At 45.4% G+C, this 15,629-nt stretch overlaps 1 protein-coding gene across 9 annotated transcripts in view; it reads right to left on the bottom strand.

Moving 5' to 3' along the window:
* The window catches only part of PTPN13 (protein tyrosine phosphatase non-receptor type 13), a 144,583-nt gene that overhangs the window by 21,529 nt on the left and 107,425 nt on the right, over positions 1-15,629 (bottom strand). For 3 of the 9 annotated variants that reach the window (XM_035114073.2, XM_060278416.1, XM_060278422.1), the window contains 10 exons: positions 14,915-15,046; positions 12,899-13,362; positions 9,785-9,928; positions 7,084-7,177; positions 6,199-6,284; positions 5,786-5,905; positions 5,351-5,513; positions 2,463-2,677; positions 2,272-2,370; positions 1,013-1,377 (listed from right to left, as the gene is read on the bottom strand). In XM_035114073.2, the coding sequence (XP_034969964.2) occupies positions 1,013-1,377; positions 2,272-2,370; positions 2,463-2,677; positions 5,351-5,513; positions 5,786-5,905; positions 6,199-6,284; positions 7,084-7,177; positions 9,785-9,928; positions 12,899-13,362; positions 14,915-15,046 (1,882 nt within the window). The remainder of the gene's footprint in view (positions 1-1,012; positions 1,378-2,271; positions 2,371-2,462; positions 2,678-5,350; positions 5,514-5,785; positions 5,906-6,198; positions 6,285-7,083; positions 7,178-9,784; positions 9,929-12,898; positions 13,363-14,914; positions 15,047-15,629) is intronic. The other 6 variants (XM_060278419.1, XM_060278423.1, XM_060278420.1 and 3 more) reach the window with 4 other exon arrangements.

Genomic DNA, 15,629 nt, shown 5'->3' with positions numbered 1-15,629 from the left:
TTATTGATTATATATTTAACCCATCTCTTGATTCTGAAATGGGAGCCTCAGGGCAGTTCACTGGTTTAAAAGACCATTCACACAGCCAAAGCAGAGGAGATGGAGGTAGCCACGTTGTAGCCATGTGTTTGCCCTGTTCACCTACATGGGAATGTAGGAGTCAGACCATTATCCATTTAGCACGGTGCTGTCTGCGCTGACTGGGTAGGGGTCTCTCCCAGCCATACCTAGAGATGCCAGGGATTGAACTCAGGACCCTCCAAGTGCCCTGCATGAAAAGCAGGACTGGGACATTATTTTTCAATCAAAAGTGGTGTGTGGGTTTCTCTCAGTTTCTAGATTTTCCAGTCTTAAGTTCAGCTCTCCATACTTCCACTTCAGTTTGCAAATTTATTTTTTTAAACAGTCCTTGTGAAAATTCACCAGCGTTTCCTGAAAACAACCCCTAAAATACACACTTCTCTATATGCAATTTTACCTAATGCACACATTCTTGCAAACCAAATCCCCCTAATGCAATGCATTTGTGCACATCATTTCCACTAATACACATGTTTTATATTCACCCTAGTATATGTACTTTTTTGACACATTACCTGGCCCTGAGAGCTGCACTGCAAAATTCAGAGGTGCAAATTTTGAAAGGTGACTGTGTTTTGGTTCGTGTGTTGTTTTGGAAAGCATGAATTAGTAAGCTCGCCTTCAGATGCAAATGGAGTCAAATTTCTCCTCCCTCCCTACCCTAGAGTTTACCTCTCTGCTGTCAATTGGCCCTGGCATTTTTCTCTTAAGTCAGTCCCTTTTCAGTTATCAGAACAGGGCTTGGAGGAAAGAGAGGAATTTGTTGCTCCTTTGCTGCAGCTGCAATTCCACCCCCAACTGAAACGGATGCAAAAATTAGGACTCCACGGGAAACATGGTTTACCCCTTCAAGTCTAGTAGGAATTTTATCACGTTAAAAACAAAACTATATGACTAAATTAATTTAATGGAATGAGTCAACAGCACATGCCTGTTCTCAGTTTCTGGTCTCGCTGGTGTCTCATGAGGAGCACAATATATGGTGCGAATAGTTTCCTCTTGGCTGCAGGGTGTTTCATAAGGACTAGGTGCCTCAGCTGCTGACTTGTTTGGGTTTTGGTACAGGGCGGAGCTCCACTTTGTGCTCACTATCTGGGCCACATTCACAGGAAGCTCCTCCCCTCCGCTCCCGCTGCTGTCACTGTAGCTGTCCCTTCGAGAGGGGGACTTGATCCGCTTCCTGCCCTTGTCCGCGGCTTCGTTTTCGTCAGAGCTGTCGTCTTGCTCCCCGTTAGGTTGCGGAGGGTTGCCTTTGCTGACGTCAGGGAAAATCTGCTGAGGGGAATGGATAGGTGTCTGGAGGGAAAAAAGGACAAGAAAGTATGGCAGAATCAGGACCATGCATGTTGGCTGCGGTTTCAGGAAGCGTGTGCCGCCGTCATGCACAATGCACATGCAAGCCCCAGTTGACCCACCCAGATTTTCATTGTTTGCATAAAGTACTTTGGAGGATATTAAACTCCTACACCAGATTAGTAAAAACACACTTTTTGTTTAGGGGAAGCTTAAAAGGACCACCTCTCCCCATATGAACCAACCCAAACCTTGCGATCATCATCCAAGGCCCTTCTTCTAGTGCCTCCTCCACGAGAGGTCTGGAGGGTGGCAACACAAGAACAGGCCTTTTCTGCAGCGGCTCCCCGTTTGAGGAATGCTCTCCCCAGGGTGATTCGGCTGGTGCCTTTGTTGTACATCTTTAGGCGAAAACGTTCCTCTTCAACCAGGCCTTTGGCTGATTATCACCTTTTACCAGTGGTGTCCAAACTTTTTTCAAAGAGGGCCAGATTTGATGAAGTGAAGGGCCATTGTTAACCTTTTTTTTAGGACTGAAGTTGAGTTTTTTTTTAGGATTTTACCCCAGGAAATAAACTGCCACAGGGGCCAGATTAAACCGACTAATGGGCAGGATTGGGCCCCCAAAAAGGACTTTGAACATGCCTGCCCTATACCCTTTTAAATGTGATTGCAGGAGGAGGGGATTATTGGTCTATTTTTGTTCTATATTTTGTGCTTTTTATATTGTAATTTTATGTTGCGAACCGGCCCGAGATCTACGGATGAAGGACGGTATGCAAATAATAATAATAATAATAATAATAATAATAATAATAATAATAATAATAATGGAATCTTTTGATGCACCTTTTAATAAAAAGTCACTCACAACACCCAATGGACTACCATTCTTACCAGCAGAGAAGGGTCAATTTCGGGCAGTATCCCAGGAAGTGGCCTGCAGAGGAGAAGGGTGACTTCGGGAGATGTTCCCCTAAGAGCTGAAATAACCTCCTAGATGTACAAGAGATTCGAAAATCAGGCACAAACGCTGACCAGGAAGGTATGTCTACTACTGAAACAAGCGGACACAAAGAGTTGCTGACCTGTTGGGACAGTCCTTTTAGAGACGCCCCGTTCACTTTCAGGATGACGTCCCCAACCTCGATCTGTCCGCTTTCTGCAGCAGGTTGTCCCGGGAAGAGCTTTTTAACCCTGACTATGCTGGAACCTGGCTGCTCTGGAGAAACGCTGTCCTCTCGACAGAAACTGAAGCCTAGGCCTGAGCTGTTTTTCACCAGCTTCACCTCAAACGTGTTGTCTGCAGAAAAGAATCGCAAATGTCATTGTGACACGTGAAGACGCTTGATCTCACTCGCTGGTCATGCTCAAACAGTCTCCTCAGGCACCAAGATGCATAAGTACACATCCACAACAAAAGGAAAGCAGAAAAATCGATACTCACGCGGCCTAAGATGCTCTGGTTGCTGCAGAAGTATGAGAACAGAACATTTTTTATACCACTCGTTAGAAACTTGGGACAAGTTGCCCACCAAGCGAAAGCAGCCAGTACTCCAGAAATTAACACATCATCCATCTATTTCCAGATCATTCATTTAAGCCACTGTCATACCACTTTAACAGCCATGGGTTCACCCAAAGAATCTTGGGAACTGAAGTTGATTAAGGATGCTGGGAGTTGTTACACGATTATTAGCTTCACAGAGCTGCAATTCCCAGAATTTTCTGGAAAGAGGGGTTGATAGCAAAACCGCTCTGGGAATTGTAGCTTCCCAAGATTCCCTGGGGGGGGGGGAGCCATGACTGTTGGAAGTGGTAGCATAGTGCTTTAAACATAGGTGTGGATGCAGTCCAAGCCACGTGGAGGAGTGCAGAATGGAGGGTGTCAAGCGTGAACAATAACTGAACTGGGAGAAAGGGTACAATACCTTCATAATTTAATTCCATTGGAACATAGGGCAAGTGGTAAGGAAAAACCAAACCAAACAACCCAGGATATGAATACACACACTAACAGATAGGAATTCTTTTCTTTACATGAGGGGCCTGGTTTACTTCCAATGGCAACAAAGTCTCAAGCGGGAAAACTGAAACGAACATCAGTAATGACAACTGGAAAGTCTGTAAAGGTTAATGAGAGTTGTTAAGAAGTCCTCTATCTCCCCCACAGAGCTACAATGTGCTTTAACAATCAATCCTTCCCAGGGAACTCTTGAGAATTATAGATCTGTTAGGGGAACAGGGGCTTCCTAACAACTCTCAGCACCCTTAACAAACCCTTGACCCCCATCGTTCAACCCGGACACTAAGATCCAGCTCAAAGGGCTTTCTGGCAGTTCCCTCACTGCAAGAAGTGAGGTTACAGGGAACCAGGCGGTGGGCCTTCTCGGTAGTGGCGCCCGCCCTGTGGAACGCCCTCCCATCAGATGTCAAGGAAATGAACAACTACCTGACTTTTAGAAGACATTTGAAGGTAGCCCTAGTTTAAGGAGGTTTTTAATGTTTGATGCTTTATCGTGTTTTAATTTAATATTCTCTTGGGAGCCTCCAAGAGTGGGCAAAGTATAAATAAAGTATTGTTGTTGTTGTTGTTGAGTTCCCAAGATTTTGGGGGGGAAGGCGAGACTGTTTAAAGTGGTGTCATAGTGCTTTAAATGTATGGTGTGAATGGTGTGTGGGGGGGAAGAGAACAGGAAGTGATGAAAACAGAGAACAGGTAGGTCAGGTAAGCAAGTAAGCGATGATTCTTGCTTGAAGGAGAAGCGGGCTAATAATAATTACGGTCATTACTGTTTCGTCCAAATGGTTTAATTGAGCTCATGCACCACCCCGTAGGGCTACTGTTATTTTAATGAACTGAATAGAGTGAAAGATTATGAGTCATTGGAAGAAGGGGAGTGCGTGTGTGTGAACTTAATAGCGTTTAGTTTATTTTTTAAGTTATTTTGTTAATATTGATTCTAAATGCCAGTGATTTGTTAATCATAAACAGTGGTACCTCGGCTGTCGAACATAATCCATTCCGAAAGACTGTTTGATTTCCGAAATGTTTGACAACCAAGGTGCAAAGGGCGGTTGGCAAAGTCAATGGAGAAAAAAGGAAAAAAACCACAGCACAAGCTGTACAACTTCCGACGCGTATTTGAAAATGGAAGCAATTACTTCCGGGTTTTCGGCGTTCACGTTCCGAAACGTTCAGCTTCTGAAACACTCAAAAACTGGGGTACCACTGTACTATGACTCACACTGTAAGTGTGATGTTAGCTTTTTTGTTTGTTTGTTACTGCTCTGTTAATAGTGATTTATAGATGGCAATTGTTTTAATTAAGGTAAAGGGGCCCCTGACAATCAGGTCCAGTTGCGGACAACTCTGGGGTTGCGGCGCTCATCTCGCTCTATAGCCCGAGGGAGCTGGTGTTTGTCCGCAGACAGCTTCCGGGTCATGTGGCCAGCATGACAAAGCTGCTTTTGGCGAACCAGAGCAGCGCACGGAAACGCCGTTTACCTTCCCGCCGGAGCGGTCCCTATTTATCTACTTGCACTTTGATGTGCTTTCGAACTGCTAGGTGGGCAGGAGCTGGGACCGAGCAACGGGAGCTCACCCCGTTGCAGGGATTCGAACCGCCAACCTTCTGATCAGCAAGCCCTAGACTCTGTGGTTTAACCCACAGCGCCACCTGGGTCCCCGTTTTAATTAAGATCTGTTAATTATATGATATGATTCACACTGTACTTTTGATATTCCATTCTATCATTGTTATTTATTTGTTGCTTGTAAGCCACTTTGGTATTCATTTGACTGGAAATGGAATAGTAATACAATCAATAAATCAACCAGGCAATTCTACTCAAAGGGTTTGACACTGCAGTCGTTCTAATGTCATGTTATGTCTCAGTCCACTGGCCTGCCATTCTAGAGATAAGAATAACCCATTGAGGTTCAAGCCCACTTTGCATTCCGACAGAATCTCACCGTCAGTGACAAAGTTGTAGTCTCTGGCTTGTGTCATTTTCTTCACAGGTCTCTCTGGTGCCCCCGCGTGATTGGGCTGGTTTGGAGGTGTGCACTGTGGTGTAACTGGAGCATGGACTCTGGCGGCTGGAGGCTGGCCCTTTTCCAACACCAGGCGAACCTCCTGCAGGAACAAGCGTACAGACATTTAGCCATTCAGCACAGGCTGAAGTATGCAGCACCAGGGCCTTCTTAGTGGTGGCTCCACACCTGTGGAATGCTCTCCCCACTACTGTGTGTTGCTACGTCATTGTTTCCTTTTAGGAAACAGGAAAAGACACAACTCTTCTGACTAGCTCCTGGATGAGGGTACCAGCAACTGAAATGATTTGTGAATAATTTTTTTGAATGAATAACCAATTCACGTTGTGAATCTCCTAAGAAATGAATGCTTGCATTTGAGTCTTGCTTCTGCCAGTTTTGGAACCTCAAATAAGGAAGTATCCCTGTATTGCAGCAGCAGCAGCCAGAATACGCGGACGGCGCCAGGATTCGCTTGACCTTTGCCACACAGTTCTGGAAGGGAAGAGCCACCACATACTTGACCATATCTTTGAAGACAGCAGCAGCACCGCTTAATGTTTCAAAAGCCACAGTTCCTGGGAAGACTCTGGCAGCTGCTGCTTTTGCCCCAAGGGGGAGAGCAGCAGCTGCCAGAATGAGCAAGCCACTTCTGCTATGGCTGAGAATGGCTTGGTGGATGGTGGCAGCAATAGCCACTCTTCTTCCTCCTCCTCCCAGGAACTTCCTGCAACTTAGAAATGTAACAAAGGAATTGCCCCCAGAGGAACAAGGCTGTAACCTCCTACCTGGCCGGTATTCCTCAGGATTTCTACAGCTTGTTTATGGGTAGCTCCTTCCAAAGTAACCCCGTTGACAGAAAGCACACGGTCACCTAGGAACCGACAACGAAGGGTTATAGCAGGGGTGGCCAACTCCCAAGAGACAGCAATCTACTCACAGAGTTAAAGACTGGCAGTGATCTACCCCCTTTTGGGGGGGTTCAGGTCAAAGTTGTTGAGCTTTTATTTAGGGAAGAGGGAAGCCTGTTTCTTGGGTGTTCAGGTCAAAGTTTTTGAGCTTTTTTTTAAGGTAGTAAAGCCCTGTTATGTGGGGTTCAGGTCAAATTGCTGAACTTCTTTTAGGAAGGAGAGAAGGCCCGTTTTTGGGGGGATGAAGGGCCCAAAATGTTGAGCTTTTTTTTAGGGGAGCCACAGTTGTTCAGCTTCTTTGGGGGGAGCCACTGATCTACCAGTGATCTACCACAGACGTCCAATGATTTGCTGGTAGATCACAATCTACCTGTTGGACGTGCCTGGTTTATAGGAATCCCGTAAACAGAGGCTAAGCCCAACTCAACGAAATAAGTCTCCTCTCTGAGCTATTCATTTGAGAAAGACTTGTGCAGGATAAAGCACCAGTGGAATGAAAACATTAAAAGAAGCTTCTTGGTCAGGCCAAGGCTCCAAAAACCAGTGTCCTGTTTCTAGCCAGATGTCCCTGAATCTGACCAGCCACCCCCGTCCCCGGCATCTGATATCCAGGAATATGCTGCCTCTGTACACTGAGGTCCTAAATAGCTACTGAGGCTGGTAGGGTCTTGATAGGCCCCCTTTTCTCATATTCTCCAAGAATCCTTGCTAACCAGGAAGCTGCAGAATCCCAATGTGAAAATAAAGGTTAATTATACTTGCCTTTTTGAATTCTCCCATCAGCTTCAGCTGCTCCCTTAGGAATAACGGCTTTTACATACAGGCCTCCATGCCTCACGTTGGTGTTCACACCACCCTGCAGGTTAATAAATTGGACGAATGTTACAACCTTCATGGAAAACCAGATATCCAAAACCAAAGGCACCAACCCAATCCTTTAAAGGAATCCAGAACATACTCATGCAGGCTATCAGCAAGGACAAGCGGCAGCCGAAAATGAAACCCAGAACGTTATAGAAGGAATTGTGTTTTTTTCTTTTTTTTTTGAGCCCCATGCAAGCGAAGAGATGGTTCCCAAGGCTTCTTCTGGGTACAGAATTCTAGTTTAAAGTTCTGATAACAGAACTATTGAAAATATTTGTGAAGGTTAACAAAGCATGAGTCTGAAGGTATATCATGCATGTCCAGCCATTCCGATATAGACAGACACAGAGAGGGGGAAACTAAGATGCACTTCTTCCTCTTGAGTTATGGAAAGCACAGTTGAAAAAAAAAGGAAACTTCAGTAGGCTAGGTGGTGGGTTTCTTTTAATGTCTGGAAATGCAGTAAGCCGGCCACCATTTCCTGCTAAGTTTACTGTGCCTTTGACTGCTGCGCAACAGGCAAGAATCCAACTGGTGAAGCTTTCCACACTGCTGCATCTCCAAAAAGGGAAAAGCTCAATTGTTGTATTTCTTTTTGCACAACATTGCAGAAAGCACAATGGGGGGGGGACCTGTCCACTTTAAGAAACGTGGTTCTTGAGCAGGGAGGGGTCTATGAATCCTAAACTGGAGGGTGGCTCTTCAGAATGGTTGGCCTCCCACTCCCATTGACCCAGCCAGCACGGTCAATGATGATGAGAGGTGTAGTTCAGTAACAACTGGGGAGCTACAGGTTCCCCATCTCTGCTTTAAGCAAAAGGCTACTCCTTCCTTAAGAGTGTCTGCTTCCTATGCTTTTAAACTAGCAGCCTTATTTTATGTATGCATACTTGGAAGTAAATCTCTCTTGTGCTCAGTAGGTTCACTCCAATGTAGGTGTTAATAGGATTCCAAGCTGACAGTATTCAGTACAGGGCCAGCAAAACACATTTGCTTTCTGTTTCAGATTAGAAATCGCAACCAATGTGCTCACAATACTGTGCTACTCTAAAGTGTGTTACAGGGAAGCAGGAAATGTGTTTAATTATTATGGCAAACTGATTTACTTTGAAAAGGATGAAAACTCTAGATAATTTGGACAAATGCCTTGGGGAATATGCCTGAGCTGATTTCCTTGAGTGAGCCACAAATACCGCTTCTGCATTTACTCAACTCTGCTCGTCCAAACTGCTTTCCAAAATTCTGAGTTGCAATCCTTCAATCTGATCTTTGGAAAGTGAACCAAAGATTGCCATTAAAAAAGCACTTTTCAGACACCCCCACAAAAAGCGATAAACACAAGGAAACGGCATTGTATACCCGCTTTCGGAGTTTCATCTTTAAAGTGACATTGTCAAGTAGTTTCAGCCCATTAAGTACAAAGGATCATGTACAGAACTCAGCTTACGTTCTTATAAAATTGAAAAGGCATGCCAAAAAGTGAGGTTACTGCTGCCAGCTTCTAATGCAGAAATGGTCAATATGCTGAGAAGTCAAGAGTCAGTGCAATTGCAGGTTCTTCCACCCTGTTCCTCCTGCCTCCTACCCAAGGTTACTGGGGTGGGGTGCAACTAAAATTCTGCTTGATACAACAGGCAGAGTGGGGTGTTTGCGCGAATGAAGGGATGGGGGCGGAACAAGGTGAAAGAAGGCACAGCTGCCTTTAAAAGCACCCATGAGTTACAACTCAGAGAAACTGTGCGTAAATATAAGTATTTGGTAGTATTCTGCTTCGCAACCGGCAGAGGGAGCTCAGAGGATGTGTGACTAGGCTATATCGACTCCTCTGGCGATGCGGTCAGGTGCCAATAAGTGGCAACAGAGCCACATACAAAGTCAAGAATTAAGCTTGAGAGGTAATTCACTGATTTCAGCAGCCTTTCTGCAGGGACCTGGAGAGTCACAACTGCAATTCTGCAGTGTTATAAATACAAGTAGGGAAACTATGCATTCTTGTTGCTGTTGCTTCCATTCATTATCAGCATAGTAATACGTTAGGAAACTCAATTCTGATCTCAGTTGTAGTTTATGCATGAACTAGGGAAGCTCTGCACATCCTGAGTGCTGTGGGAAATACTGGTGTTTTTCTACACATTACATGGCACTGCAAAAATCAGGGAACTGCAGATTTTGAAGGATGGCTGTGTTTTGGCTCCCGTATCAATTTGGAAAGCAAAAACCAGGGAGGTTTGCCTTTAACTGAGAACTCAACTGAATTGCTCCCCCATACCTAGCTGGAGTCCAACAATATGTGATGCACAACAGTTTGCTTTACTGTGATGTACGAACCAAATCACTCTGTGTGTGAGTTTCTTTTTTTCCAAGGAACAAAACATAACACTCGGGTTTCTCCTGATGTGCAGAACTTGCCCTGAATCCTTCCCCTTTGCATGTAATGTCATGCAGAACCTCAGCCTTGAGAGTTGTTGAGAGAAGTTAAATATTAGCAGCAGGTTTAACTACTTGACAGTGCCTCTTTAAGGTCCACTGCTACCCTGTAAACCATACATTTTTAACAGGTCGCTTGGAGTGGAGAAAAAAAGAGAAAACAGCTAAAAACCTTGTCAAACAGTACCGTGACACTTATTCCCAAGCCGTTATCATTTTTGGCCAGTTCGACCTCAAAGATATCTCCAGGTTTAAGAGGCGGTGAAGAAAACTTTTTAGAATTCATTGAGTTGGCCAAATTCATGAAGTAAGGCTCCTTTACAAAAAAACAGACAAAAAACAGAGAGGAAAAGACAAAAAAAGAGAGTATACCCTGTTAGAGACTGTATTACATATTCAGCAGGGATAGCCAAAGGTTTGAAACGGGGGTAAAATGAGATTATACGTACATAAATATTCACGCATGCACAAACACAACACAGGTAAAAACAGGGAAGCACTCTCGAAATCTAAGCAGATATATCCAAATGCAACTACCATTTGATGGAGTGTTTCAGGCAACGTTCATGATGTTATGGATCAAAGCATCTGCAGTGACAGATCTCTCAGAATGAAGGAATCCATATGCCAATAACTGCATGGGTCAGATACACTGCCAAAATCGCTCGGCGTGATGCAGCCATGTGTAGGCAGCTGATCTATAAAAGCATTATGTGCCTGAGCAAGCGGTCAGCTGACCTACAGGACCCTCACATGACCTGGTCACAGAAGGCACCAGGTGGGCAGGTTTTGGCTAAGGAGCGGGGAGGGGGGGGTAGGATAAAGGATGTTAAAACGGGATAAAAGAAGTATTTTGTGAAAACTGCCTTAGGCTGGGGGGTGGGGGTGGGGGATATTCCAGGGTCAGACTAAGAGGGAAATACCAGCATGTAACTAAGCTCCTATTTCTGAGGACCTCTGCTACATAGCTGCCTAGGAAGAAGGTATAAAGCAAGATTATCTCTGGGGTGCGCCATACACTGGGAATGGAGAACTTCTCTATGTCACCCAAAGAAAGACTTTGCCCAGACCACACCCACTCCACATGGACTTTCTTTCCACCCCTGGGTGTTCTTGGGTGAATGGAATGTAGCTCGATCACGAAAAACGGTCCTTGCCTGTAAACAAATCCTGTGACTATAAAAGGTAAAGGGACCCCTGAGCATTAGGTCCAGTCGTGAACAACTCTGGGGTTGTGGTGTTCATCTCACTTTACTGGCCGAGGGAGCCGGCGTACAGCTTCCAGGTCATGTGGCCAGCATGACTAAGCCACTTCTGGCAAACCAGAGCAGCGCACAGAAACGCCGTTTACCTTCCCGCTGGAGCGGTACCTATTTATCTACTTGCAGTGGTATGCTTTCAAACTGCTAGGTTGGCAGGAGCAGGGATCGAACAACGGGAGCTCACCCCGTCACGGGGATTCGAACCGCCAACCTTCTGATCGGCAAGCCCTAGGCTCTCTTTAGTCTGTGACTACAGAGGCAACAAAAATTACCCTGATAGGACTGCAGAATCCTGACAAGACAGAAGTACTGTTTGTGGGAGACAGGAGGCGGGTGGGTGTGGAGGACTCCCTGGTCCTGAATGGGGTAACTGTGCCCCTGAAAGACCAGGTGCGCAGCCTGGGAGTCATTTTAGACTCACAGCTGTCCATGGAGGCACAGGTCAACTCTGTGTCCAGGGCAGCTGTTTATCAGCTCCATCTGGTACGCAGGCTGAGACCCTACCTGCCCGTGGGCTGTCTTGCCAGAGTGGCGCATGCTCTAGTTATCTCTTGCTTGGACTACTGCAATGCGCTCTATGTGGGGCTACCTTTGAAGGTGACCCGGAAACTACAACTAATCCAGAATGCGGCAGCTAGACTGGTGACTGGGAGCGGCCGCCGAGACCACATAACACTGGTCCTGAAAGACCTACATTGGCTCCCAGTACGTTTCCGAGCACAATTCAAAGTGTTGGTGCTGACCTTTAAAGCCCTAAATGGCCTCGGTCTGGTATACCTGAAGGAGCGTCTCCACCCCCATCGCTCTGCCCGGACACTGAGGTCCAGCGCTGAGGGCCTTCTGGCGGTTCCCTCGCTACGAGAAGCCAAGTTACAGGGAACCAGGCAGAGGGCCTTCTCGGTAGTGGCACCCACCCTGTGGAATGCCCTCCCACTAGAGGTCAAAGAGAACAACAATTACCAGACCTTTAGAAGGCATCTCAAGGCAGCCCTGTTTAGGGAAGCTTTTAATGTTTGATGGATTTCTGTATTTTAGAATTTCTGTTTTGTTGGAAGCCGCCCAGAGTGGCTGGGGGGAACCCGGCCAGATGGGCGGGGTATAAATAATAAATTATTATTATTATTATTATTATTATTATTATTATTATTATTAAGTGAGGGGGGGAGAAGTACAATGAGAGGAAATAATGTTGAGTAAGTGACTCGTGTCTCTGCCGACTGAATTCGTCATGATTATCCCATAAGGCAGCCGTCACCACCTGGAACAGCATCTCACTCTTTATAAAGCGTTTAGTGTGCTGCTGTCCTGTTTACCAGCAACCTTCCTGTTAAAATGATTCATACCCACAACAGAAAGAGACCTCTATAAGCTCAGGCATCTCAAGTGTCCATTTCCCAGGCAGGTGGGGATTTGCCGGGGTGGGGAACCTCACGATCAATAGTGCAAGCATGCTGAAATGGGCTTTCTGGAACCAAAACTAAGCTCTTGCCTTTTCTTTTGCTGATCACATAGGCTAATATACGCTTGCAAGGAATTCCTCCTTGGGAAAATAAGCCCCCAAAGTGTTAGTAAAAAGTGCCAGAGCGGTTAAGCAATGGAAGCGCTGGTAGGAGATCCTCGCCTAGTCCAACTTACTCCCTTGTTTTATTTTCGAAACAAACCAGTAATTATAGTAAGACCTCATCCACACAATAAATTTAAAGCACTCTTATACCACTTTCACAACTGTGGCTTGCCCCAAGGAATCCTGGGAACTGTTAAGAGAGCTGAGAGCTAAACCCTCACAGAGATACCATTTTGCAGAGTGGTTGAGCAATCAATCTTCTTTCCCAAGGAACTCTGGGTATTGGCAGCTCCGTGAGGGAACTAGAGGTCTCTTAACAACTCTCAGCCCCTTAAGAAACCAGTTCCCAGAATTCTTGGGGGGGGGGAACCATGACTGTTTAAAGCAGCACCATAGCGCTTTAAAGGTATGGTGTGGATGGTACGGAGGTAAAGCAAAGTGGTATAGAAATGGACTATGCCTTTTTGGCGGCCGCTGTTGCTGGTTCCTGGCTGCTGGAGTAAGTGGCTTCATCCATGTCAGAATCTCCTCGGTCAGAATACTCCACAGCCTCCGCCATCCCAGCCTTTTTGGCCTTTGCTGTGTTTGCCTCCGAAGATGCTCCGCTTCTTTCGCTGAATTTGGAAGGGGCAAGCTGGGAATCGATGCAATTCTGGTATTCCGGCTGGGGCTTGTCGCCGATATGGTTGCCGAAACCACCATTTGTTTGGCTCTGGGACAGGCTGGCGCTCTCAGTCCTGGAGTCTTGGGAGCTGAGGCTTCCGTCCCGTTTACCTGAGCCAAGGCCAGATAAGCTCCCAGAGGTAGGCCTCTGCTGGCCCAGTGGCCGGTTGTGTTCCTCTGAAGACGACTCTGCCTCATTGTCTGGTGTCAGTGGCGGCCTTTTAAAATACCCCTTTGTGCCGCTGAGGAGATTTGATGGTGCTGAGGAGAAAGGGAAATTCCCAACAGTAAACATTATTTAAATAACCTAATATACTGGTCAGTTGAGACATACATATCTCAGCTTAATAATCCAAAATATGCTCAGGTCTTGTGCCTGGGTGCTCCATCCTACAGCCAAATCCTTCCCTCTTTCCGTCTCAGCCCTACATGGGCCACAAAAAATCAGAAGCGTGCCAACCCTACTGAGCTTCAGACAACTGGTAAAAACTGTCTTATTTCATGAGGCCTTTGCAACCGGAATGCTTCTCAGTTGTTTCGTGTTTTATTTCCTTTGGGGATTTAAATTTTTAATTTTGGAAGTTTAATTTAGTTTTAAATTTTTCTATATTGTATGTTTTTATTGCTGCAAGCCACTTTTAAGACCTACATGGTGAAAGGTGGAAAATAAAATTTCAAGCAAACCAGCGAATAAATAATAAATAAAATGCATTATGGTGTAATTTCCTATTGCATCTGAACTAAGAATCTGATTACCAAGATCCTAAATCATGCTTGGAAGCTGGATTTACCACCCCTAATTGGCACCCAGATCAGGAAACTTTAGGCCAAACTGACCCTTTCCTTAATGGCCTTTTAAGCAGGTTATAAAAACATTTTTGCTTCAACAGGCCTTTAGTCTGGATTCCCCTCATGCAAAGCCTTTTGGTGACTCCTCTCTCTCTGCTTTTACTGCTTATAAGTTGTTGTACTTTTGCTTTTGGAATTTTACTGTCTGCTTTTAATGACTGCAAGCATCCTTGTGGGGCTATCTGGGCCGAAAGGCAGGGTACAAATATTTAGACAGACAAACAAACAAACCCTGATTTAATGAGCCATGTCAGCTTATCAATTCCATCCACCCCCAATGATTTGCAACTTTGCTCCAAAGCTGTCCCTTTCCTTCCACCCACAAGCTAATTTTATCGGATGATAAATTATGCTAGCTGGGTGTTAATTGGCAAGTTTTAGTGTTGCAGAACCCCTGGATATGTGGCCGGAGGTATAGCCAATTCCTGCTAAAACCTGCTGCATAACAGTGCCTTAAGGGGAACATGGAAATTACTTTCTAATTGCAACAACAACTGCAACTGGGTTGAGCTATTGTGTATAGATGTACGAAAGGAGAAAAACTTAGCAGAATTTGCAGATTACACCAACTATTTATCTAAGACAGGGGTGAGGAATCTCTGGCCAGTGGGTCAAATTTGGCCCAGCATGGGTGTCTTCCCTGAACCATGCCTACCTACCTCATATGTGATGTCAGGTGTGAGGCAGGTACACACGTGGCTGGATCAATCACACAGCTGATCTCTGCAGAAAGTAGCCTTGCTAGAGCTCTGCTCTGTGCTTTGGTAAGAATAGGTATGGCAGGTCCCTTTGTGCTGTGGTTTCCAAGCACCCAACAACCAGCTGACTGTTAGGCACAAGGGACTCTGACAGGAGGGCAGGATAATGCCATTTGATTGACAGGTGAGTTTTCCCAGCCACCTGTCAAAGTTGGTCCGCAGGGGGTGGGGCAGACAAACAATAATGATAACACTTAGGGGAATACCTTTTGTATGCCCCTCCTTAGGCTGCGAGATGACAAGGGTCACTTCTTCTGGAGCATGCTCAATAATTTCCAGCGCTGTGTGATGGTGGACCCCTTCCAAGCTCACACTGTTCACTGATATCAAGCGGTCCCCTATGGTGAGAGATTGATTCGGAGATAAAAACAATACATTTTCAAGCTTTTACAGAGGGGCCTCTACCCCTGATCGACACAGCTCCCTTCTGAAGTTGCTATTATTTAGCCCCATTGGTTCTGGGGAGGGAGGGAGATAGGAGATAATACTCACACCCTACAATGTTTTCCCACGCAAATTAGACCCCACTCTGAGGGGTGTTTCAACAAAGGGAGAGAAAGATAATGGATCTCTCTCACATCACCATCTAGTTTGGTCCTGATAAGAAGCACTGAAACTTTATTTTTCCAAGATGAGCTGTTAAGCTATAAACTAACAAACCAAACAACAGGCAGCCATCAATTGCAGATGGTTAGCAATATAGCTCGCCTACATAAAAAGGGTAATTGCCTGACAGGGCCGTTCAATGCATTTCATTTTCCAAAATTAGTGGCAAGTGTGTCTTCCAATTACTTCTAATGTCATTGCCAACGGCAACATTTAGCATTTCAACATTAAATATGTATGTAGTACCTTTTGTCTATTATATTTGTTTTTTTAAGTCAGTGTTTTTAATATTCTGGCAGTATTTCTACTGCTTTC

Source organism: Zootoca vivipara, chromosome 9 (genome assembly GCF_963506605.1).
Source record: "Zootoca vivipara chromosome 9, rZooViv1.1, whole genome shotgun sequence".
Classification (NCBI taxonomy): domain Eukaryota; kingdom Metazoa; phylum Chordata; class Lepidosauria; order Squamata; family Lacertidae; genus Zootoca; species Zootoca vivipara.
Note: the sequence above shows the minus strand (reverse complement) of the source record. Positions and strands in the feature narration are given on the sequence as shown.